This window comes from Mustelus asterias, unplaced genomic scaffold (assembly GCF_964213995.1).
Source record: "Mustelus asterias unplaced genomic scaffold, sMusAst1.hap1.1 HAP1_SCAFFOLD_917, whole genome shotgun sequence".
NCBI classification, from domain to species: domain Eukaryota; kingdom Metazoa; phylum Chordata; class Chondrichthyes; order Carcharhiniformes; family Triakidae; genus Mustelus; species Mustelus asterias.
In genome coordinates, this window is record NW_027590863.1 from 129,843 (window position 1) to 155,000 (window position 25,158).

Genomic DNA, 25,158 nt, shown 5'->3' on the forward strand with positions numbered 1-25,158 from the left:
CTGAATTTCTATCCTATACTGACTGTGATGACTTTTGCAAACTCATTTCACAGGATTTTGAACAAGGAATCACAGGCAAAAATCTCAATCGTCACATCTGGACAGAGTCATATTCCTTGGGATCTGAATATCTTGCAATATGGAACTGTAGCTACGTTATATATTTCCAGACATCTCTTCCCTCAGAGGGTTGTTAGTCTTTTGGATTTCTCTTCCACAGGGACCAGTGGAGGCTGAGGATCATTGAATATATTCCAGTTAGACAGATCTTTGACTGACAAGGGTGTCAAGGGTTATGGGGAACAGACAAGAAGATGGAGCAAAAGCTAAGATGTGGGGGGATTTCTTCACTCAAGGATGTGGTAAAGCTTTGGAATTCTCAACCCCTGAGGACAGTGAAGCCTCAGTCATCAACTATTTTCAAGAGAGCGATTGATTGGTTGCTAGATATTGAAGATATCAAGGGATATGGGTTTAGTGTGGGGAGAATGATGCTGAGGTAGATGAATGAATTATCTCATTGAATAGTTTAAAAGGCTCGATGGGCCAAATGGCCGACTGCAGCTCCTATTTGTTATGGTCTCTGTGTCCAGGACAGGAAGCAGTGAGCATGGATCTGTCAATCAGCCTCAATCAGCACCTTCAGGAGAATTGGGAGGGTGAATACTAGATACAGCAGAGTGAGAATGGAGGGAGAGTGTGTGGAATGGAGATTCACAGCTTTTTTGGACTGAAATAGGAAATGTTCCATAGAAACTAGAATTGTCTGTTCTGAATTTCTATCCTGTACTGACACTGATGACTTTTGTAAACTTGTTTTACAGGATATTGAAAGAGGAATCACAGGCCGAAATCTCAAACGTCACGTCAGATCTGACAGTCATATTCCATGGGAGCTGAATATCATCGGCCTTTGAATCTAGAAGGAGAAAAGGTTGTCCAGTCTGTTGATTTGAAAAGATTTCAAGTGTCAGTGTGACTGGAAAAGCACCGACACACGGCCACACTCGAGTGAGAGTGTTCCAGTGCACTGACTAAAGAGCTTTAACCAGTTACACAGCCTGAATAACTATCACATCATTCACAGCAGGGTGAGACGGTACCCGTGTTGTGTGTGTGGACAAGGCTTCAACTGATTGTCCACCCAAGAGAGAGGCAAGGACACCTGCACCATGGAGAAACCATGGAAATGTGGGGACTGTGGGAAGAGATACAGAGCCCCATCACAGCTGGAAGCTCATCGGCGCAGCCACACTGGGGAGAGGCCGTTCACCTGCTCTCAGTGTGGGGAGGGATTCACTCAGTTATCCCACCTGCGGTCACACCAGCGAGTTCACACTGGAGAGAGACCGTTCACGTGTTCTCAGTGTGGGAAGGGATTCACTCGGTCATCCCATCTGCAGTCACACCACCGAGTTCACACTGGGGAGAGGCTGTTCATGTGCTCTCAGTGTGGGAAGGGATTCTGTGATTCATCCAGCCTGCAGACACACCAGCGAGTTCACACTGGGGAGAGGCCGTTCACCTGCTCTCAGTGTGGGAAGGGATTCACTCAGTCATCGAGCCTGCTGAGCCACCAGCGAGTTCACACTGGGGAGAGGCCGTTCACCTGCTCTCAATGTGAGAAGAGATTCACTCGATTATCCAGCCTGCGGATACACCAGCGAGTTCACACTGGAGAGAGGCCGTTCACCTGCTCTCAGTGTGAGAAGAGATTCACTCGGTCATCCCACCTGCTGAGACACCAACGAGTTCACGAGTGATTCCAGGGGTTGGATTCTGCTGTTATTGTTTCTGTTCTCAATTACATCCAGGACTGCATTTTGTTCATTCTCACAGTTGGTCAATGGGGAGGATGCTCTGATTGTGGGAAGGGATTCACTGATTCATCCGACCTGCTGAAACACCAGAGAATTCATAATAGGGAGAGGCCATTTATCTGCTCTGAGTGTGGGAAGGGATTTATTGATTCATCCACCTTGCGGAGACACCAGCGAGTTCACACTGGGGAGAGACCATTCACTTGCTCTGATTGTGGCAAGGGATTCAGTCAATCATCCAACCTGGTAAAGCACCAGCGAATTCACACTGGGGACAGGCCATTCACCTGCTCCGTGTGTGGGAAGGGATTCACTCAGTCACCTCACCTGCTGAAACACCATCATGTTCATGAGTGACTGCAAGGACTGAATTTTGCTGTTAATCTCATCGAGGTCCCAACCATTTTCATTGGTGTCTGTTTCTGCTGATGTTAATAAACCCTGGCCCAGTTGTAAGATTTGTATTGTGGATTGTCTAGTCTGAGTCCTGAACTCGTAAATAAAAACAAGAAGTGCTGTAAAAACTCAGCAGGTCTGACAGCATCTCTGGAGAGAGAAACAGAGCTAATGTTTTGACACTGAAGAAGAGTCACATTCAACTGGAAACATTAATTGTTCCTGACTTTACAGATTCTGTCAGACTTACTGAGATTTTGCAGCAACTTCTGCTTTTAGAATGACGGTGAATGCTGGATACATGAATCAGAGACTGGTGTAAAACTGGGATCTGCTCCTAAATCAAAGTGAAACAGCAGGTTAAAGTTTCCAGTCTGAAAAGTACTATGGTTGTTATACTATATATACCATTTTAAGGCTGGTTTTAACTCATTTAAAATAAACCTGTTTAAAATATATTTGTTAAAGTCAGTATTAAAATACGAGTTGGATGAGTTCACAGGAGCCTGTTAACCGCTGGGACAATTATTCAACAAACATTGTCTGTCCAGACAGAGAAGAAGCTGCAGTTTGTTTGCAGGAATTCCCTGTTTTATTGATGTGTGTGTGTTAGACATCAGGATAACTAAAAATACACAAACCTGGACATCAATGGTGATCTGATTGACAGTTACTCTGGGAATCACTCCCACTGTGAAACTTCAGCACTGACACTGCTGAATGTTGTAGGCTCAGGGAGTGGGGCCTCCAGGAGTGGACTGTAAAAAAGCTGGGTTTCAGTATCCTGACTAATATATGGTGAGGAACCAGAAAAATCCTGACTGAGGAACTGCCTGGGGTTTTACCAGTGTAGGTTCAGGGGCGAATGATTCCTGACTCCCTGAAATGTCTGATATTGAACCCAGTTTGGAACAAGATTCATTCAGTTTCCAGGAGAATAGAGACAAATATCACCCACAACTGAGAGAGAGAAAAACAGCCACCTTGATCAATGACTTGGATGAAGCCAGAATTGATGATACAAAGATAGGTAGAAAAGCAAGTTGTGAGGTTATTACAAAAAATCTGTAAGGGACGCAGATAAGTTACCTGAATGGACAGAAAAATGGCAGATGGAGTATAGTGCGGGAAAGTGGGAGCTTTTCCACTTTGGCAGGAAGAATAGAGAAGCAAAAAATTGTTTAAATATACAGAAACTGAAGAATACTGCCGTAGAGAGGAATCTGGGTGTCCTTGTTCATGAATCGTGAAAAAATAGGGTGAAGGTACAGCAAGTAAAGAAGAAGGCAAATGGAGTGTTGGACTTTACTGCAAGGGGGTGGAGTTTGAAAAAGGGAACTTGCTGCACCTACACAGGACATTGCTGAGATAGCAGCTGGAATACTGTGTACGGTTCTGGTCTCCCTACTTATGGAATGACATGCTTTCATTGGAATGAGTTCAGAGAAAGTTCACCAGGCCCATTCCTAAGATGAAGGTGTTGCCTTTTGAGGAAAGGTTGTGAAGGTGTAGGGGAGAATTCTCCCATCCCACCCACCACAGGAATCGTAGCAGGCCAGGGGGTGGACCACACAAAGGTCCTTTGACCTCGGGGCAAGTGATGCCGCAGAATCCAACTCGTCTTTTGGGGAAGGGTTGCACCGATACTCATTGGGTTTGGAAGAATGAGCAGTGAACATTCTGAAACATATAAGATTCTCATGGACAGTTGACAGGCGAGAGGCCAAGAGGATGATTCATGAAGGAGTCTTGAACTTGGTGCCACAGATCTACAAGGAAGCCAAGTGTATTCTTTTAGCCCTTACAGACACCAATACTTTATCCTCTGTTTTAGTCAGGTTAGTCAGAGGTTTAGTCAGGTGTGGTGAAAGCTTCAACCAATCATCTGGCCTTTTGGAACATAATTGCAGTCACAGGGAGATGCCATGGAAATGTGGGGATTGTGGGAAGAACATAAGAACTAGGAGCAGGAGTAGGCCATCTGGCCCCTCGAGCCCTCATGGCTGATCTTTTTGTGGACTCAGCTCCACTTACACACCCGCTCACCATCACCCTTAATTCCTTTACTCTTTAATAATTTATCTATCCTTGCCTTAAAAACATTCAATGAGGTAGCCTCAACTGCTTCATTGGGCAGGGAATTCCACAGATTTGCAACCCATTGTGTGAAGAAGTTCCTCCTCAACTCAGTCCTAAATCTGCTTCCCCTTATTTTGAGGCTATGCCCCCTAGTTCTAGTTTCACCCACCAGTGGAAACAACTTCCCTGCTTCTATCTTATCTATTCCCTTCATAATCTTATATGTTTCTATAAGATCTCCCCTCATTCTTCTGAAATCCAATGAGTATAGGCCCAGTCTATTCAGTTTCTCCTCATAAGCCAACCCTCTCAACTCCGGAATCAACCTCGTGAATCTCCTCTGCACCCCCTCCAGTGCCAGTATATCATTTCTCAAGTAAGGAGACCAAAACTGTACACAGTACTCCAGGTGTGGCCTCACCAGCACCTTCTACAGCTGCAATAATCTTGCTGTTTTTAAACTCCATCCCTCTAGCAATGAAGGACAAAATTCCATTTGCCTTCTTAATTACCTGTTGCACCTGCAAACCAACTCTTTGAGATTCCTGCACAAGGACACCCAGGTCCCTCTGCACAGCAGCATGCTGCAATTTTTTCCCATTTAAATAATAGTCCATTTTGCTGTTATTCCTACCAAAATGGATGACCTCACATTTACCAACATTGTGCTCCATCTGCCAGACCCTCGCCCACTCACTTAGATTATCTATATCCCTTTGCAGACTTTCAGCGTCCTCTGCACACTTTGCTCTTAGTGTCATCTGCGAATTTTGACACACTACACTTGGTCCCCACCTCCAAATCATCGATGTAAATCGTAAACAATTGCGGTCCCAACACTGATCCCTGAGGCACACCACTAGTCACTGATCGCCAACCAGAAAAACACCCATTTACCCCCACTCTTTGCTTTCTGTTAGTTAACCAATCCTCTATCCATGCTAATACATTACCCGTAACACTGTGCACCTTTATCTTATGTAGCAGTCTTTGGTGCGGCACCTTGTCAAATGCCTTCTGGAAATCCAGATACACCACATCCACAGGTTCCCCATTGTCCACTGCACATGTAATGTTCTCAAAGAATTCCACCAAATTAGTCAAACATGACCTGCCCTTCATGAACCCATGCTGTGTCTTACCAATGGGACAATTTATATCTAGATGTCTCGCTATTTTTTCCCTGATGATAGATCCAAGCATTTTCCCTCCGACAGAAGTTAAGCTAACCAGCCTATAGTTACCTGCCTTTTGACTACCTCCTTTTTTAAATGTTTGTGATTTTGTGAAACCTGTTTTTGTTGTCTGAGCTGACTGGAATTAGAGCCAGAGCAGGAGTAATCCAGGAGAATGATTTGGAGGTAAAGCAAAATCCAGCAGATGCTGGAGTTCTGAAAAGAACCGACCTGCTGAGTTTATCCAGCATTTTCTCTATTTATTATAATGCTTTTGGGACCTGGGTTTGAATCCCACCACGTTTCAATAAAAATATTGATGAGCATGAATTAATTGTTGTAAAAACACATCTGGTTCTGTAATGCCCTTTAAGGAAGGAAATCTGCCGCCCTGATCCAGTCTAACCGACATGTGACTGGATTCACAAACAATTCAAGGGCTGACTGGGTAAACAGGGAATGTCACCATCAGAAAAACAGAGCCCCCTTGAGGGCAGAAGGGTTAGGACAGGTTATGGAGAAGGTTAAAACTGTCATCATTGAGAACAACACAGACTTTAACGGAACAACTTGTCCCAAACACAATCTCTTGTAGTTAGTGTGGCAGGGTGTGGTGAATCAGGTTTAAAAAGAGTCAAATTATATATGTTTTCTAGTTTGGACAACCACATTTAAATCTGGGACTCGGATGAGGATATGAATTGGTGTTTGGTGGTAAGATCTAAATGTGTGTATTACGCCAGGAAGCCTTAAACCCAGAGTGAGAATATTTCAAACCAGGCTTCAAAATGAACGGCTGTGGATGGTGAATTCACTCTCAAAAGAAAACAAAGAAAATTACAGCACAGGAACACCCCCTTCGGCCCTCCAAGCCTGCACCAACCACGCTGCCCGACTGAACTGAAACCCCCTACCCTTCTGGGGACCATATCCCTCCATTCCCATCCTATTCATGTATTTGTCAAGATGCCCCTTAAAAGTCACTATCATATCTGCTTCCACTACTTCCCCCGGCAGCGAGTTCCAGGCACCCACCACCCTCTGGGTAAAAAACCTGCCTCCTTTAAACCTTGCCCCTTGCACCTTAAACCTATGCCCCCTAGTAATTGACTCTTCTGCCCTGGGAAAAAGCTTCTGACTATCCACTCTGCCCAGCCCCTCACAATCTTGTAGACTTCTATCAGATCGCCCTCACCTGTGTCGTTCCAGTGAGAACAAACCAAGTTTCTCCAACCTCTCCTCATAGCTAATGCCCTCCATGCCAGGCAACATTCTGGTAGATCTTTTCTGTACCCTCTCCAAAGCCTCCACATCCTTCTGGTAGTGCGGCGACCAGAACTGAACACTATATTCCAAGTGTGGCCGAACTAAGGTTCTATAAAACTGCAACATGACTTGCCAAAAGGCCCGCAGAAATTCTGTCTTGGGAGGAACTACTGGAAGAAATAAATCATCCTGTACATGGGAGAGACAGAAACTGTGAGGACCATCTCCTCCAATCACAGATTCTGTCTCTCCCAATGTTGCTACATCTGCAGAGACAGAGTCTCAAACTGGAGGAACAGCTTTGCCACCTATTTTGAGAAAAGACTCAGCAGCCGATCTGTGATGTGTGGAGGAGTTGTGTCTTCCTGCTACAGAACTAGTTTCATAGCAGTGTGAGCCTCAAAAGGAATGATCCAACCATCGGCAGACCTTTCCCCATTCTGCTGAACAAGTCTCGATTATTTTTATATATCTCAGAAGGTGGGGTTTACAGCTCAGGAATTTGAGTAACCAGATATTGTGAACGTACTTACAATCACTTGGGTCGTCACATTAGAAATTGAGATACATTCATCCAGGTTCATATTCTAAACTGCTTTTATTTGCAGTTTAACATTCACAGACAACATACAAAATCCCCGGTCAGAGCTGATCTCAGCTGGTGTAGTGAGGTTATTGATGGGTTATTGATGTAAATCCACACACAATGAAGATCAGAATCGGGAGAGATTTTTCCTGCTCCACTGTCTGAACCAATAAACATCTGATTCAGTTCCCTTGTGTCAAATAGTTAGAATTCTCATTTTGGAAAGAGAGTATGGGAGTATTTTTAAAGTAAATTAACAAAACATATCATTCATAGATTCCAATTTAAAAGTTTTAATATATACACAGTCTTCAGTATTTGTGCTATCTTATTCAAAGAAGTAAACTAACAGAAACACAAAAGGTAATGTTACTACGTGACTACATCACTAATAAAGGAGTTACTGAGAATGGAAAACGATGCCCTGGAAACCAAAAAATAGCCCTTAAAAATCAAAGAGTAGCTTTCCAGAAAATCTCAATACAAGCATTGAAAATAAATACTTTGTGCCCTGCAGATGGATCTTTCAGAGAATGAATTGTAGATTTTGCCCAAAGATCAAATTAGAATTGAAGCAAAAGTTCTTAACTTTATTCTAAACAGGTTCCTGTTGAGAGTTCTTCAATTAAGGGGGAAGATCACTGGTGGTGCTTTTAAAAAGTGACATTGCAGCCCTGAAAATCAGTGACACTTCCAGAATATTAAATTCCAGCTAGTTATAGGGTTTGTTAACATCAGCAGAAATAAAATATTGTCAGACTGTCAATACTGAACAGCAGCAAAAACAGCAAAATCCAACCCCTGCAGTCACTTGTGAACTTGTTGATGTCTCAGGAGCCATTGTGACTGAGTGAATCCCTTCCCACACACAGAGCAGTTGAATGGCCTCTTAGTGTGAGTGCGTTGGTGAGCCAGCAGGTTGAAAGACTTTGCGAATCCTTTCCCACACACGGAGCAAGTGAATGGCCTCTCCCCTGTGTGAACTCGCTGGTGAGCAGAGAGGTTGGATGACCGATTGAATCCCTTCCCACACACGGAGCATGTGAATGGTCTTTCTGCAGTGTGAGTGCGTCGGTGAGCACTGAGGTTGGATGACTGCCTGAAATTCTTTCCACAGTCAGTGCAGCTGAATGGCTTCTCTTCAGTGTGAATTTTCTGGTGTCTCAGCAGCGTGGGTAAAACTGTGAATCCCTTTCCACACACAAAGCAAGTAAACGGTCTCTCCCCAGTGTGAATTCGCTGGTGTGCAATGAGGGAGGATGCCTGTCTGAAACTCCGTCCACAGTCAGTGCAGCTGAATGGCTTCTCCTCAATGTGAACTCGCTGATGTGACAGTAAGTGGGATGACCCAGTGAATCCCTTCCCACAGTTGGAGCAGGTGAACGGCCTCTCCCCAGAATGAACTCGCTGGTGTGACAGCAGGTGGAATGACTGAGTGAATCCCTTCCCACAGTCGGAGCAGATGAATGGTCTCTCCCCAGTGTGACTGCGTTGGTGCACAGTGAGTGCTGAAGAATGCCTGAACCTCTTCCCACAGGAGGTGCAGGTGAATGGCTTTTCCTCAGTGTGAATTCTCTGGTGAGACCAAAGGCCAGATGACTGAATGAATCCCTCCCCACAGACAGAACAGGTGAACGGTCTCTCACCAGTGTGACTGCGCCGATGGTTTTCCAGCAGGGAAGGGTAACTGAATCCTTTCCCACAGTCCCCACATTTCCACGGTTTCTCCATGGTGCTGGTGTCCTTATGTTTCTCCAGGTTAAACGATCAGTTGAAGCCTCATCCACACACAGAACACGTGTACAGTTTTTCCTTGCTGTGAATGGTGTGATGTTTTTTCAGGCTGTGTAACTGGATAAAGCTCTTTCCACAGTCAACTCACTGAAACACTCTCACTCGGGTGTGCGTGTATCTTGGTGCTTTTTCAGTCACGCTGATGTTTGAAATCATCTCCTCCAGACAGAAGACAAACATTTCTCCTTCCACGGTCAAAGTCTGAGGATATTTAAGTCCAAGTGAATCGAGACTCTGTCTGATTTTGATGTGATGTTTCTTCACCTCACCTGTAAAAGGAGTTTACAAAATTAATCACTGTCAGTCCAGGATAGAAATTTTGAACAGGCAATTCTAATTCTCTGGAATATTTCTTCCTCTCTTGTTCCCCAAATCAATAAATTCCTGTCCCACAAACTCTTCCTCCTCCCTGGGCTGAAATCCAAACCCATCTCACCATTTCTTTTCTCCACTCCCAGTTTTCTCCCTCCCTCTCCTCTGTCCGGGTTCAGTTCTGATGTGGAGATGCCGGCGTTGGACTGGGGTGAACACAGTAAGAATTTTAACAACACCAGGTTAAAGTCCAACAGGTTTATTTGGTAGCAAACACCTAATGGTAGCTAATGGTGTTTGCTACCAAATAAACCTGTTGGACTTTAACCTGGTGTTGTTAAAACTCTTACTGGGTTCAGTTCTCCAGCTGCTGTCTGCAGACTGACAATAAAACCAATGGGTCTTATTGGGGGTGTTGGGGCCTCCAGCGGGTGTTTGTGAATCCTCCCCGCCCACCTCCCAGGGTTTCCTTCCTTCCCAGAGATCAGAGTCCTCATTGATTTGAGGCCAAAGTGTAACCTCTTATTTATTGTCCCCCTCCCCCATCCTCTGATGTGAACCATCCTCCAGTGGCTGAGCCAGGATGGGGCCGTTAACCTGGGCCTGTTCCCGGGAGGGAGGGAGGGAGGGAGAAGCCCCGCAGCTGCAAACCAGGGAGCTGACAATGATTCTGAAGGGTTTGCGGATCCACAAAGTGTTTCCAAATCCTCCCAGCCACCGCCTAACGCTGACTCCGCTTCTCCGGGACAAACAAGCGCCAAGGACAGCAATGACACTGCGCATGCTCCACATCACAATGCCCGGGCACTGATTGACGGCAGCTCCGGACCAATAGGACGAGAGGGCGGGGCTGGAGGACCGAGCGGGAGCGGCTGGTCCTCCAACCAATCCGAGTGAATGAGGGGCGGGACCTGAAGCATGCGCAGTGCGGGTGAACCAGATAAACCTGTTGGACTTTAACCTGGTGTTTGACTTTCACACTGGGGAGAGGCCGTTTACCTGCTCTCAGTGTGGGAAGGGATTCACTCAGTTATCCAGCCTGCGGACACACCAGCAAGTTCACACTGGGGAGAGGCTGTTCACCTGCTCTTATTGTGGGGAGGGATTCAGTCAGTTATCCAGCCTGCAGAGACACCAGCGAGTTCACACTGGGGAGAGGCCGTTCACCTACCCTCAGTGTGGGAAGGGTTTCAGCGTTTCATCCCGGCTGCTGAGACACCAGCAAGTTCACGAGTGATTCCAGGGGTTGGATTCTGCTGTTATTGTTTCTGCTCTCAGTTGCATCCAGGACTGCATTTTGTTCATTCTCACAGTTGGTCAATGGGGAGGGTCAGAGGGTTTCTTTCTGCTGGACTGGCCGGTCTCAGCCTCCAGTGGGCTGATGCTCTTTGAGTCTTTTTGCGAATACCTGGTTTCAAATGTCACAAGGATCACAGAGTGACAGGGTGTTAGGAAGTTTAGAGATATTTCGTCAGAAGAAAACAGAGGTTGGCAGTGCAAAGGTACATTTCTGAATGGAGGGCTGTGACAAGTGACATTCCTCAGCGATCAGTGCTGGGACTTTTGCTGTTTGTAATATATATAAGTGATTTGGAGGAAAATGTAAGTGGTTTGATTGGTAAGTTTGTGGACGACACAAAGGTTGGTGGAATTGTGGATAGCGATGGGGACCGGCAGAGGATACAGCAGGATATAGGGCAGTTGGAGACTTGGGCGGAGAGATGGCAGATGAAGTTTAATCCGGACAAATGTGAGGTAATGCATTTTGGAAGGTCTAATACGGATGGGAAATATACAGTTATTGGCAGAGCCCTCAAGAGTATTGATAGGCAGAGGGATCTGGGTGTACAGGTACACAGGTCATTGAAAGTGGCAATGCAGGTGGAGAAGATAGTCAAGAAGGCATACGGCATGCTTGCCTTCATCGGCCGGGGCATTGAGTTTAAAAATTGGTAAGTCATGTTGCAGCTTTATAGAACCTTAGTTAGACCGCACTTGGAATCTAGTGTTCAATTCTGGTCTCCACACTACCAGAAGGATGTGGAGGCTTTGGAGAGGGTACGGAAAATATTTATCAGGATGTTGTCTGGTGTGGAGGGCATTAGCTATGAGGAGAGGTTGGAGAAACTTGGTTTGTTCTCACTGGGACGACAGAGGTTGAGGGGGGCGACCTGATAGAAGTCTACAAGATTATGAGAGGCATGGACAGAGTAGATAATCTGAAGCTTTTTCCCAGGTTGGAAGAGTCAATTACGAGGGGCATAGGTTTAAGGTGTGAGGGGCAAGGTTTAAAGGAGATGTACAAGGCAGGTTTTTTACACAGAGGGTGGTGGGTGCCTGGAACCCGTTGCCGGGGAAGGTAGTGGAAGCAGATACGATAGTGACTTTTAAGATGTGTCTTGACAAATATATGAATAGCATAGGAATAGAGGGATATGGTCCCCGGAAAGGTAGGGGGTTTTAGTTCAGACGGGCAGCATGGTTGCAGGCTTGGAGGGCCAAAGGGCTTGTTTCTGTGCTGTAATTTTCTTTGTTCTTCGTTCTGTTTGGAACATCCCAAATGCCCATCCAATTTCCTTTTTAATTGTTTATTGTCTCCACTTCCTCCACCCTCGTAGGCAGCGAGTTTCAGGTCATTACCATTCGCTGCATCAGAATATTCTTCCTCACATCTCCCCCCCACCCCCCCCTCCCCCCTCCCCGCCACTACCCCCCCCCCCCCCCACTCCTCCCCCACTCCTCCCCTTGCACCTCTGACCCAAAGTAAGAAATCTGTGTCCCCCCTCGTCCTTGTCCCATCAGCTAATGGGAACAGCTTTTCTTTGTCCACCTTATCTAAACCTGTCAGAATCTTGTCCACCTCTATCAAATCTCCCCTCAACCTCCTTTTCTCCAGGAGGAACAAGCCCAGCCTGACATCGACAATAAAGAACAAACTAACAGAATATGTTAATACCTGAAATCAAATGGGAATGTTTAATTTCTGTTTTAAAGATATTGTGAATATATTGTCCTGGACAATAAAGGAATTGGAATAACTCACCTTGGGTGTGGTTGAATGGAATATATCAATCTGATATCCACCTACAGTCCAGTGAAAGTCTGGAATATGTAGCTGGAAGTCCCTTCCTAACAGCACTGTGGGTGTACGTACACCTCAGGCATTGCAGCAGTTCATGAAGGCACCCTTGGGATTGGGGTTGACCATGGCCAAGGCAGCTACATACAGCCACATATTCTGTTATAATTGAAGGACTGCAGATTGAATGTGAGGCATTGTGGGACTGGACTATCTTGACCATATTCCTGTGACTGCCCGGAAACTCATGTGTCTATTTTAAAGAACAAAGAACAATACAGCACAGGAACAGGCCCTTCGGCCCTCCAAGCCTGCGCTGATCATGTGTTCCTAACTAGACCATCCGTTTGTATCCCTCTATTCCCAGTCTGTTCATGTGGCTATCTAGATAAGTTTTAAATGATCCTAGCGTGTCTGCCTCAACCACCTTGCTTGGTAGTGCACTCCAGGCCCCCACCACCCTCTGTGTAAAATACGTCCCCTGCATATCTGTATTGAACCTTGCCCCCCTTACCTTGAACTTGTGACCCCTTGTGTTTGTCATTTCTGACCTGGGAATAAGCTTCCAACTGTTCACCCTATCTATGCCCTTCATAATTTTGTAAACTTCTATTAGGTTGCCCTCAACCTCCGTCTTTCCAGGGAGAACAACCCTAGTTTACTCAATCTCTCCTCATAGCGAATACCCTCCATACCAGGCAACATCCTGGTAAATCTTTTCTGTACTCTCTCCAAAGCCTCCACGTCGTCCTTCTGGTAGTGTGACGACCAGAACTGGACGCAGTATTCCAAATGTGGCCTAACCAACGTTCTATATAACTGCAACATCATATGCCAACTTTTATATTCTATGCCCCAATAAAGGCAAGCATGCCATATGCCTTCTTCACCCCCCTTTCCACCTGTGCTGCCACCCTTAAGGATCGTGGACTTGCGCACCCAGATCCCTCTTGTGTGTCTATACTCCTGATGGTTCTGCCATTTATTGTATAGCTCCCCCCTGCATTAGATCTACCAAAATGCATCACTTCGCATTTATCTGGATTAAGTTCCCTCGACAATCATTTTTGTCACCTCCTCAAAAAACGCAACCAAATTTGTGAGGCATGACCTCCCTTGTACAAAACCATGTTGTCTATCGCTAATGAGATTATTCAGTTCTAAATGTGTATAGATCCTATCTCTAAGAATCTTCTCCAACAATTTCCCTACCACGGACGTCAAGTTCACTGGCCTATAATTACCCGGGTTATCCTTGCTACCCTTCTTAAATAACGGGACCACATTTGCTATCCTCAAATCCTCTGGGACCTCACCTGTGTCCAATGAAGAAACAAAGATTTTTGTGAGAGGCCCAGAAATTTCATCTCTTGTCTCTCTCAGTAACTGGAAACTTGATAAGGTGCCCCATGCAAGGCTTATTGAGAAAGTGAGGGGGCATGGGATCCAAGGGGACATTGCTTTGTGGATCCAGAACTGGCTTGCCCACAGAAGGCAAAGAGTGGTTATAGACGGGTCATATTCTGCAGGGAGGTCGGTCACCAGTGGAGTGCCCCAGGGATCTGTTCTGGGAACCTTACTCTTCGTGATTTTTATAAATGACCTGGATGAGGAAGTGGAGGGATGGGTTGGTAAGTTTGCTGATGACACAAAGTTTGGAGGTGTTGTGGATGGTGTGGAGGGATGTCAGAAGTTGCAGCGAGACATTGATAGGATGCAAGACTGGGTGGAGAAGTGGCAGATGGAGTTCAACCCAGATAAGTGTGAGGTAGTTCATATTGGCAGATCAAATACGATGGCAGAATATAATATTAATGGTAGGACTCTTGGCAGAGTGGAAGATCAGAAGGATCTTGGGGTCCGAGTTCATAGGACGCTCAAAGCAGCTGTGCAGGTTGAGGCTGTGGTTAAGAAGGCGTATGGTGTACTGGCCTTCATCAATCGAGGAATTGAGCTTAGGAGCCGTGAGATAATGTTGCAGCTGTATAAGACCCTGGTCAGACCACACTTGGAGTACTGTGCTCAGTTCTGGTCGCCTCATTACAGAAGGATGTGGAAGCCATAGAAAGGGTGCAGTGGAGATTTACAAGGATGTTGCCTGGGCTGGGGAGCATGCCTTATGAGGATAGGTTGAGTGAGCTCGGCCTTTTCTCCTTGGAGAGACAAAGGATGAGGGGTGACCTGATAGAGGTGTATAAGATGTTGAGAGGTATTGATCGAGTGGATAGTCAGAGACTTTTTCCCAGGGCTGAAATGGTTGCCACAAGACCACACAGGTTTAAGGTGCTGGGGAGTAGGTACAGAGGAGATGTCAGGGGTAAGTTTTTCACTCAGAGGGTGGTGGGTGGTGGAGGCGGATTCGATAGGGTCTTTTAAGAGCCTTTTAGATAAGTACATGGAACTTAGTAAGATAGAGGGTTATAGGTAAGCCTAGTAATCGCTAAGGTAGGGACATGTTCGGCACGACTTTGTGGGCTGAAGGGCAGGTATTGTGCTGTAGTTTTTCTATGTTTCTATGGAACTCCCTTCCTAACAGCACTGTGGGTGTACGTACACCTCAGGCATTGCAGCAGTTCAAGAAGGCACCCTTGGGGTTGGGGTTGACCATGGCCAAGGCAGCTACATACAGCCACATATTCTGTTATAATTGAAGGACTGCAGATTGAATGTGAGGCATTGTGGGACTGGACTATCTTGACCATATTCCTGTGACTGCCCGGAAACTCGTGTCTATTTTAGTTTATAATTGAGGATTTCTGGGAATAAGTTAAATGGGGAAATATTAAGCACAGCCTGGAGGAATTTGGAATAACTGAGAATTTTATCCCCAGATAAAGAACAAAGATTTTGCCTGTGTTTGGGTGTAACGTGTTTGGGATTTTAAATCAACAAAGATGTTGCCTCTAAAATCAGTCCTTGGAAGTTGGCTTAAAAAAGGTTAAGTTATAATGAAGGATCTTGGATCTTATTTCAATCAAGGAGTTGTGAGTTTGTAGTGCTCTGTCCCTTTAAGAAGCTAAAGCTGCGAGAGAGAATGCTGAGGATTCATTGTTTGAAATTTACGAGCTGTGAGAATCTGTGTGTTTTGTTTGTTTTATGTGGATGTTTGTAGATGTGTTTTATCATTGTTTTGGGCTACATTTGTTAAGGTTTATCTTTCTGGAGAATTAACCTTACCATGAGTCTTTAATTAAAGGCATTTTTGGAAGTTTAAAAACAGGATCACAAGAACGCTTCAGGAATTAATTTTGATTATTGTTGTTGTAAAGCACATGCTATGTTTCTCTGTTTGTGTGTGGATGATATTTGTGTGTTGAACGCTTCAAGCTTTCAGGTTTTCTGTCTGTGATTTAAATCAAACAGATTTTTAAAAAAGGAAGTGTGATCAATAAAACTTTTTTTGTTCAGAAGTTATGAACCTGGAGCCATATTTACTGGCCAGAGACAGGATTCCAGGATATTTTACTAAACATGTGGGAATTTTAATCCGAATACAATTCACCCATGTGAGAATGAGAGTTTTAATTTGTAATGGTTATTTAAAATTTGACACATGTGAAATGATTCTGACCAATCCTGTGTTGGATTGATCTTGGGTTAAACTTCCTGTCAGGTCCAAAGATTTATTCCTGACGCAAGTAACACAAAGAAAAGGAAAATTCTGGAATTGGAGACTGAAGAAAAGAGTTTAAAAAGAGAGGTTATTAAATAGAAATGTTCCCAGACCATGTGGTCATTAGATTAAAACAAAGGAAGGGTGCTGACGTCCATGAGAACTTTTAATCCATCCCATTTCTAACTAAGGGAGTCTATGTACAAAGAAAGCCCAAGAAAGACCCCCCCAAGGGGGGTCGGGAAAGTATCATGATGGGGGCACCTGTCCGTGAGATGATCACAAAGCCCCATAATGCCCAGATACTAATTTTATTGAGCCTATAATGTATGTAATCTATCACCATTCTGATTGGATTGTGTCCAGCCGGGATGGGCTGTGTAACTGGATAAGAATTGATGATATTCTGTGTTGGGTGGAGTTACACATGGTCAGCCCCTGTGGCTTCTCCCCGCTGGCCTAACTCAATAAACTGTTTGTCGATTGAATCAGGCACAACACACTGGGTACATTCCCACTTCATCCTTGGGAGTGGCCTGATAGGCTGTGGTCTTTGGGGGGCCTTTCATGAATCACATGTGTTTGCTCGTTGTAAATGTGCATTCAAAATGGTTGGAAGCACAGATCATGAGTAATATTCCAGCTCCTGTGGCAATAGAGAAGCTCTGTCAAATTTTCACAAGCCCTGGGTTACCAGATTGGCTTGTTTCAGATAACGACACTCTGTTTACAAGTGAGGTGTTTCAGGAATTCCTGTAAAGGAATGGTCTACGCCATGTGCGTACTGCACTGTTTCATCTGGCTACAAATGGTCTCTCAGAAAGAGCTGTTCAAACTCTGAAGGAGGGATTGAAGAGAATGGCAGGCGATACTTTAAGAACAAGCTCTCAAGATTTTTGTTCCAGTTTCGCATCACACCACAATCCACAACCAGACTCTCTCCTGTGGAATTTTTAGGTAGAAGGTCGAAGTCTCATCTGGATCTGCTTCACCCAGATCTCAGAGCAAAAGTGAGCAGGAGACAAGAGAAGCAGAAGGAGGGACACGACTACCGCGCCAAAGAGAGGCAGTTCAAACCGGGTGATCAGGTTTATATCAGAAACTTTGGGAGTAACCAAAGGTGGTTACCGGGAATAATTTTAAACCAAAGTGGTCCAGTATCTTGGGTGGTGAGACTGTAAAACGGAAGAGTTGTTCGCAGACACCAAGACCATATTCGCTTGCGGTGTGACCCCGAGTCAGGAACAGTTTCAGAGTCAGCAACCATTACTGAGAACATGGCAGAGGGTCATGCTGCTGTGGATGTTCACCAGGAAATGGTTCCAGCTTTGCCAGTTGACTCTGCTGTGGGAGTGGAAGAGGAATGTTCATGTACAGATTCTCAAACTACCTCTTCACCTCCCATTCCAGAAACACCATTACAAGATTTACCAGTGGTATTGTACAGGTCGCAATGAAACCACAAAGCTCCTGACAGACTTCCGTATTGTTAAAGACATTACTTTGTTGTATTTCTGTCCTGATGGGGGATTGAAATTTAAGGAGAGGAGAAGTGTTACAGAGTGTTCTTCTCAACCTCTCTCCCTTCTGAGCACGTGCGGGCTTTGGGTGGGGTTTCAGTCTGCAAGTCCAGGCTGGTTCCAATGCTCCTGTTTCCTTTAGTTTGCCAATGATTTTTAACCTTTGTTATTTATTTATATAAAGAACATCCTGCTTTTAACAACACATTTGACTACCTTATTTGTGGACTGAAGTTTCCACAATTGTAAATCAGGAGATTAGTTAAATGGACAGCCTGAATTGAGAGACAATTAAAGAATACATGATTCATTAATACAGATGTTCGGCTGGAAATGTAAATTTGAATACAAAAGTTTATAACGTTTAGAATTATAAACATAATAAGAATGGTTAAAATGTGTGGGAATTATAAGATATTGCCTTCTGATGCCAACAGAATAGAAAAAACATAACAAGACTTGTTAGGGTGGCCCGGTGGCACACTGGTTAGCACTGCTGCCTCACAGTGCCAGGGACCTGGGTTTGATTCCCGGCTTGGGTGACTCTGTGGACTTTGCACGTTGTTCCCGTGTCTGCCGGGTTTTCTTCCGGGAGCTCTGGTTTCCTCCCACAGTCCAAAAGATGTGCTGGTTAGGCGCATTGACCATGCTAAATTCTCCCTCAGTGTACCCGAACAGATGCCAGAGTGCGGTGACTCGGGGATTTTCCCAGGAACTTCATTTATTAGTGTCACAAGTCGGCTTACATTAACATTGCAATGAAGTTACTCTGAAAATCCCCGAGTCGCCACACTCAGGCGCCTGTTTGGGTACACTGAGGGAGAATTTAGCACGGCCAGTGCACCTAACCAGCAGGTCTTTCGGGCTGTGGGAGGAAACCAGAGCACCCGGAGGAAACCCACACAGACACGGGGAGAATGTGCAGACTGTGACCCAAGCTGGGAGTCAAACCCAGGCCCTGGCGCTGTGAGGCAGCAGCGCAAACCACTGTGCCCTACAGAGAGGTGTTGGGAGCTGTTGATTTTACAAGTTATCCATGTTTTCAGAGCCATCACTTCATGTCCTGGTCTGACAAGGATGGAGAGAAGTCTGTTCATAAGATATAGGAGCAGAATGAGGCCATTCGGCCCATCGAGTCTGCTCCGTCATTCGTTCATGGCTGATATGCTTCTCATCCCCATGTTCCTGCTTCTCCCGATAACCTTTCAGAAGTTCATATGTTCAATTGTTAAAGCTAAACTTTCTCCTTTTACTGTTAATTGATACTTTGCTTTTTTATCTTTCTGACTTGTGACATTTCTAATGGTTAATAAACTTCCTGAATTCACCGTTTAAAGTATTCTTTCGAGCCACATGGTTAAGTCACTGGAACCTGGTGTGATTTACAGTTATGGAGTTATTGTAAACAAGAGAACCTCATAAATCTTAGTTCAAATAAATCAAAGTTCTCACAAATGGAATGCTGTCCTTTATTCTGAGAGAAATTGAACACAGAAGTAGATATTATGCTTCAGTTATACAGGGCGTTGCTGAGACTGCATCTTGAACACTGGGTGCAGTTTTGTCTCCAATTAAACAAAGGATCGTAGGATCCCTGCAGTACAGACAGAGGCCATTCTGCCCATTGAGTCTGTACCAAACAGCATCCCACCCAGACCCTATTCCCATAACCACACACATTTACCCTGCTAATCCCCCTGACACAAGGGTCAATTTTAGCATGGCCAATCAACCTAACCCGCACATCTTTGGACCGTGGGAGGAAACCGGAGCACCCGCAGGAAACCCACGCAGACACGGGGAGAATGTCCAAACTCCACACAGATAGTGAATCGGACCAGGGACCCAGGAATTGAACCTGGGTCCGTGGCGCTGTGAGGCAGCAGTGCTAACCACTGTGCCACCGTGCTGCCCCATTTTATAAATACCATGGAAGCAGTTCAGAGGAGGTTTACTAGATTGACTCCCATCCAGTAGTGTGAAATGTTAACTCTGTTTCTCTCTCCACAGATGCTGCCAGAGCTGCTGCATTTTTCCAGTGCTTTCTGTCTTTATTTCAGATCTCACTGTAGTGGGGGGAAAAACACTATTTACTATCCAGGATAAAATAAATGTCCTTCATCAGCTTTAGTGGATCATTTCAGTGGAAATGTGCTCTCCCAGGCTCAAAGAGCATCAACCCACTGGAAGAAAAGTTGTGAGACCGGCCAATCCAGCAAAAAGAAATCCTTCGACCCTCCCACTTCACCAACTGTCAGAATGAACATGGTTCAGTCCTGGATGTGATCAACAGCAGCAATACCAGCAGAATCCAACCCCTGTCATCACTTGTGAACTCGCTGGTGTCTCCGCAGGCTGGATGACTGAGTGAATCCCTTCCCACACACACAGCAGGTGAACGGTCTCTCCCCAGTGTGAACTCGCTGGTGTTCCTGCAGGTTGGGATGTTCTAAATTTCTTTGTGCAGTGAGAGCAGCTGAACGGTCTCTCCTCAGTGTGAGTGCGCTGGTGGATCATCAGATCCCCAGAACGTTTGAAACTACTTCCACAGTCAGAGCATTTAAAGGGTCTCTCCTGGGTGTGAGTGAGATTGTGACTCAGCAGGCTGGATGAATGAGTGAATGCCTTCCCACACACAGAGCAGGTGAACGGTCTCTCCCTGGTGTGAATTCGCTGGTGCTCCCGCAGATGAGATAACGTTCTAAATGTCTTTGTGCAGTGAGAGCAGCTGAACGGTCTCTCCTCAGTGTGAATGCGCTGGTGGATCATCAGTTCCCGAGAGCTTTTGAAACCACTTCCACAGTCAGAGCATTTAAAGGGTCTCTCATTGCTGTGAGTGACTTTGTGTTTCGACAGGTTGGATAACTGCATAAATCCTTTCCCACATACCAAGCAGATGAATGGTCTCTCTCCAGTGTGAACGCGCTGGTGTCTCTGCAGATCGGGTAAATGAGCGAATCCGTTCCCACACTCAAAGCAGATGAACGCTCTTTCTCCAGTGTGAACCAGTCGATGTCGCTGCAGATGATATAACCGAGTGAATCCCTTCCCACACACAGAACAGGTGTGCGGCTTCTCTCCAGTGTGAATACGTCGATGGGTTTGCAGCTCAGAGGGGGTTTTGCAACCCTTCCCACAGTCCCCACATTTCCACGGTTTCTCCATGGTGCAGGTATCCTTGTGTTGCTCCAGGTTTGACCATCAGTTGAAGTCTCACACGGAACAATATTATGGTGCCCTGCTGCGATGGTGCAATATTGTTTACAGCTGTGTAACTGGGAAGCTCTTTCCACAGTCAATGCACGGGAAAATCTTAGTTGATTTTGTGTGTGTGTGTGTGTGTCAGTCCTGTTCCAGTCACACTGATGTTTAAAGACTGCTACACCAGGCAGAACAGAGAAACATTTCTTCTTCTGGGTTCAAAGGCCGATAGCATTCAGGTCCTGATGAATTGAGTGAGTTTGTCAGATGTTGACGTGATGTTTGATTCGAGATTTCTGTCTATAAAATCCTCACCTTCTGATATCCTGTAAAAGGAGTTAACAAAATTCATCATTTCAATACAGGATAGAAATTCAGAACAGACAATTCTAGTTTCTATGGAATATTCTTTCCTCTCTTATTCTTCAAAAGCTGTAAGTCTCCATTCCACACACTCCCTCCATTCTCACTCTGCTGTATCTAATATTCACCCTCTCAATTCTCCTGTCGTTGCTGATTGAGGCTGATTGACAGATCCATGCTCACTGCTTCCTGTCCTGGACGCAGAGAGCTGAAAATCTTCAAGCTGACAGTCACATTAAAGTTTTACATTTGGACATAAAGCAGGCTGATGATGTGTGTAATACACTGTATTACCTGGATACAGATACATGAAGAATGTGAGGAAGATCTGCATTTAGGCAGCGAGTGGTGACCTGTAAGTTAAAAATTACTCCAGAATGAGAAAAGAAATGGAAAGGGAGAGAAAAGAAAGTGTTTTACTCACAGATGTTGAAGACAGGAGGAAGTTTGAGTCTGTCTGAAGCTCAATGTTCATTCAGAGAGAGAGCAGCAGCTTTGCTGGGCAGGAATGAGCAGCGGAACAAGCTCATTGTCCACTTCCGCATTCAGACAATGGGGGAGCTCTGATTGGCTGGAGGACCAGAGTCCTTCAGGTCCTCCAACTCCCCCATTGGTCAACACCTCAGCAGACAGGTCAGGGGGTGGGCACTCCACCGCACATGCGCAGCTTCCCCTCTCCCTTGGACATGCGCAGTCAGGGGCCGGGGGGAAGGGGAGATCACCGAGCGGCTTCTCGCTCTGTCCGGAGCCGCCAGCGGGTTGCCTGGAAACCTTGGCTCGAGGAGGTGCAGGGGGAGGGGAACTATGGGTGGGGGCGGGGCTCCCGGGTCCGCGCGGCGGAGATCCCACCCCCTGACCTTGGGGGAGTGGAAACTTCCTCCTGTCGCCAACATCTGTGAGTAAAACACTTTCTTTTCTCCCCCTTTCCATTTCTTTTCTCATTCTGGGGGAAATTGGGGACTTGCAGCAACTGAAGGGAAAGGAAGTGAATCCAGTCTGTACATTCCACACATTGTTAGTCCAGTCAGATAGACATATATCTGTCTGGCAGCCTGCATGGAGATTTCCAGCTCTCTGTGTCCAGGGCAGGATAAGTTTAACAACACCAGGTTAAAGTCCAACAGGTTTATTTGGTAGCAAAAGCCACACAAGCTTTCGGAGCTCTTAGCCCCTTCTTCAGGTGAGTGGGAATTCTGTTCACAAACAGAGCTTATAAAGACACAGACTCAATTTACATGAATAATGGTAGGAATGCGAATACTTACAACTAATCAAGTCTTTAAGAAACGAAACAATGTGAGTGGAGAGAGCATCAAGACAGGCTAAAAAGATGTGTATTGTCTATCATGACTATCCAGGACAGGAAGCAGTGAGCATGGATCTGTCAATCAGCCTCAATCAGCACCTTCAGGAGAACTGGGAGGATGAATATTAGATACAGCAGAGTGAGAATGGAGGGAGAGTGTGTGGGATGGAGATTTACAGCTTTTGGGGAATGAGAGAGGAAAGAATGTTCCATAGAAACTAGAATTGTCTGTTCTGAATTTCTATCCTGTGCTGACATTGATGAATTTTTCAAACTCATTTACAGGATATGAGAAGGTGAGGATTAACAGACCAAAATCTTGAAACAAACATCACATCAGCATCTGACACCCTCACTCAATTCATCGGACCTGAATATTATCAGACTTTGAATCTGGAAGGAGAAATGTTTCTCTGTTCTGTCTGCGAAAACAGGTCTTTAATATCAATGTGACTGGAAAAGCAGCAAGATACAGATACTCCCGAGGGACAGTGTTCCAGTGCACTGAGTGTGGAAAGAGCTTTAACCAGTTACACAGCCTGAAAATACATAGCAGCATTCACAGCGGGGAGAGACTGTACCCGTGTTCTGTGTGAGATTTAACTGATTGTTTAACCTGGAGAGTCACAAGGACACCTGCACCATGGAGAAACCGTGGAAATGTGGGGACTGTGGGAAGAGATACAGAGCCCCCTGTGACCTGGAAATCCATCGACGCAGTCACACCGGGGAGAGGCCATTCACCTGCTCTGTGTGTGGGAAGGGATACATTCAGTTATCCCACCTGCTCAGACACAAAGTCACTCACAGCAATGAGAGACCCTTTAAATGCTCTGACTGTGGAAGCGGCTTCAAACGTGCTGCGGATCTGAGAGAGCACGAGCGCATTCACACTGAGGAGAGACCGTTCAGCTGCTCTCACTGCACAAAGACATTCAGAACATCATCCAACCTGCGGCAACACCAGCGAGTTCACACTGGGGAGAGACCGTTCACCTGCTCTGTGTGTGGGAAGGGATTCACTCAGTTATCCAGCCTGCTGAAACACAAAGTCACTCACACCCAGGAGAGACCCTTTAAATGCCCTGACTGTGGGAGAGGCTTCAAAAGCTCTGGTGAACTGATGTCCCACAAACGCTTTCACACTGCAGAGGGACTGTTCACCTGCTCTGTGTGTGGGAAGGGATTCAATCGGTCATCCCACCTGCAGACACACCAGCGAGTTCACACTGGGGAGAGACCATTCACCTGCTCTGCGTGTGGAAAGGGATTCACTCAGTCATCCCACTTACAGAATCACAAAGTCACTCACAGCAATGAGAGACCCTTTAAATGCTCTGACTGTGGGCGCGGCTTCAAAAGTGCTGCGGATCTGATGATTCACCAGCGCATTCACACTGAGGAGAGACCGTTCAGCTGCTCTCACTGCACAAAGAGGTTCAAAACCTCATCCAATCTGCGGGTACACCAGCGGGTTCACACTGGGAAGAGGCCATTCACTTGCTCTGTGTGTGGGAAGGGATTCACTCAGTCATCTGGTCTGACAACACACAAAGTCACTCACAGCAATGAGAGACCTTTTAAATGCTCTGACTGTGGGCGTTGCTTCAAAAGTGCTGCGGATCTGATGATTCACCAGCGCATTCACTCTGAGGAGAGACCCTTCAGCTGCTCTCACTGCACAAAGAGATTTAAAAGTTCATCCAATCTGTGGAAACACCAGCGAGTTCACACTGGGGAGAAACCATTCCCCTGCTCTGTGTGTGGGAAAGGATTCACTCAGTTGTCCAGCCTGCTGAAGCACAAAAGCACTCACACCCAGGAGAGACCCTTTCAATGCACTGACTGTGGGACTGGTTTTGAAAGCTCTCAAGAACTGTTGATTCACCAGCGAGTTCACACTGAGGAGAGACCGTTCAGCTGCTCTCACTGCACAAAGAGATTTAAAAGGTCATCCACACTGTGGATACACCAGCGAGTTCACACTGGGGAGAAACCATTCCCCTGCTCTGTGTGTGGAAAGGGATTCACTCAGTCATCCAGCTTGCTGAGACACAATGTTACTCACACCAAGGAGAGACCCTTTAAATGCTCTGACTGAGAGGCCGGACTCAAAACCTCTCAGGAACTGATGATCAACCAGTGCATTTACACAGGGGAGAGACAGTTCAGCTGCTCTGTGTGTGGGCGTGGCTTCAAAAGTTCTGGCTAATTGGTGTCCCACCAGCACACTCTCACTGCACAAAGAGATTTAAATGGTCATCCAACCTGCAGGAACACCAGTGAGTTCACACCGGGGAGAGACCATTTAGCTGCTCAGTGAGTGTGAAAGGATTTACTCGGTTATCCAGACTGCACAGACAGAACATCACTCACACTCTGCAGAGATCCTTTAAATTCTCCGAATGTGGGTGCGGCTTCAAAAGCTCTTGGGAACTGATGAGACGGAGACAGGAATGAGATAGAGAATCTGGTGAACTGGTGCGGCGGCAATAATCTCTCCCTCAATACCAACTAAATGAAGGAGACTGACATCGGTTTCAGGAAGCGTAAAGGAGAACATGCCACTGTCTACTTCAATAGGGACGATACAGAAATGGTCGAGAGCTTCATGTTTTTCGGCGTCCCAATCACCAACAATATGTCCT

General features: G+C 45.8%; 1 protein-coding gene across 1 annotated transcript in view; it reads left to right on the top strand.

Annotated features, from left to right (window-relative positions):
- LOC144487606 (uncharacterized) overlaps positions 1-1,929 on the top strand; it is a 42,910-nt gene extending 40,981 nt beyond the window's left edge. The window contains exon 6 of the mRNA XM_078205694.1: positions 1,329-1,929. Coding sequence (XP_078061820.1) covers positions 1,329-1,763 — 435 coding nt within the window. The 3' untranslated portion in view covers positions 1,764-1,929. The remainder of the gene's footprint in view (positions 1-1,328) is intronic.
- The last annotated feature ends 23,229 nt before the right edge of the window (positions 1,930-25,158 follow it).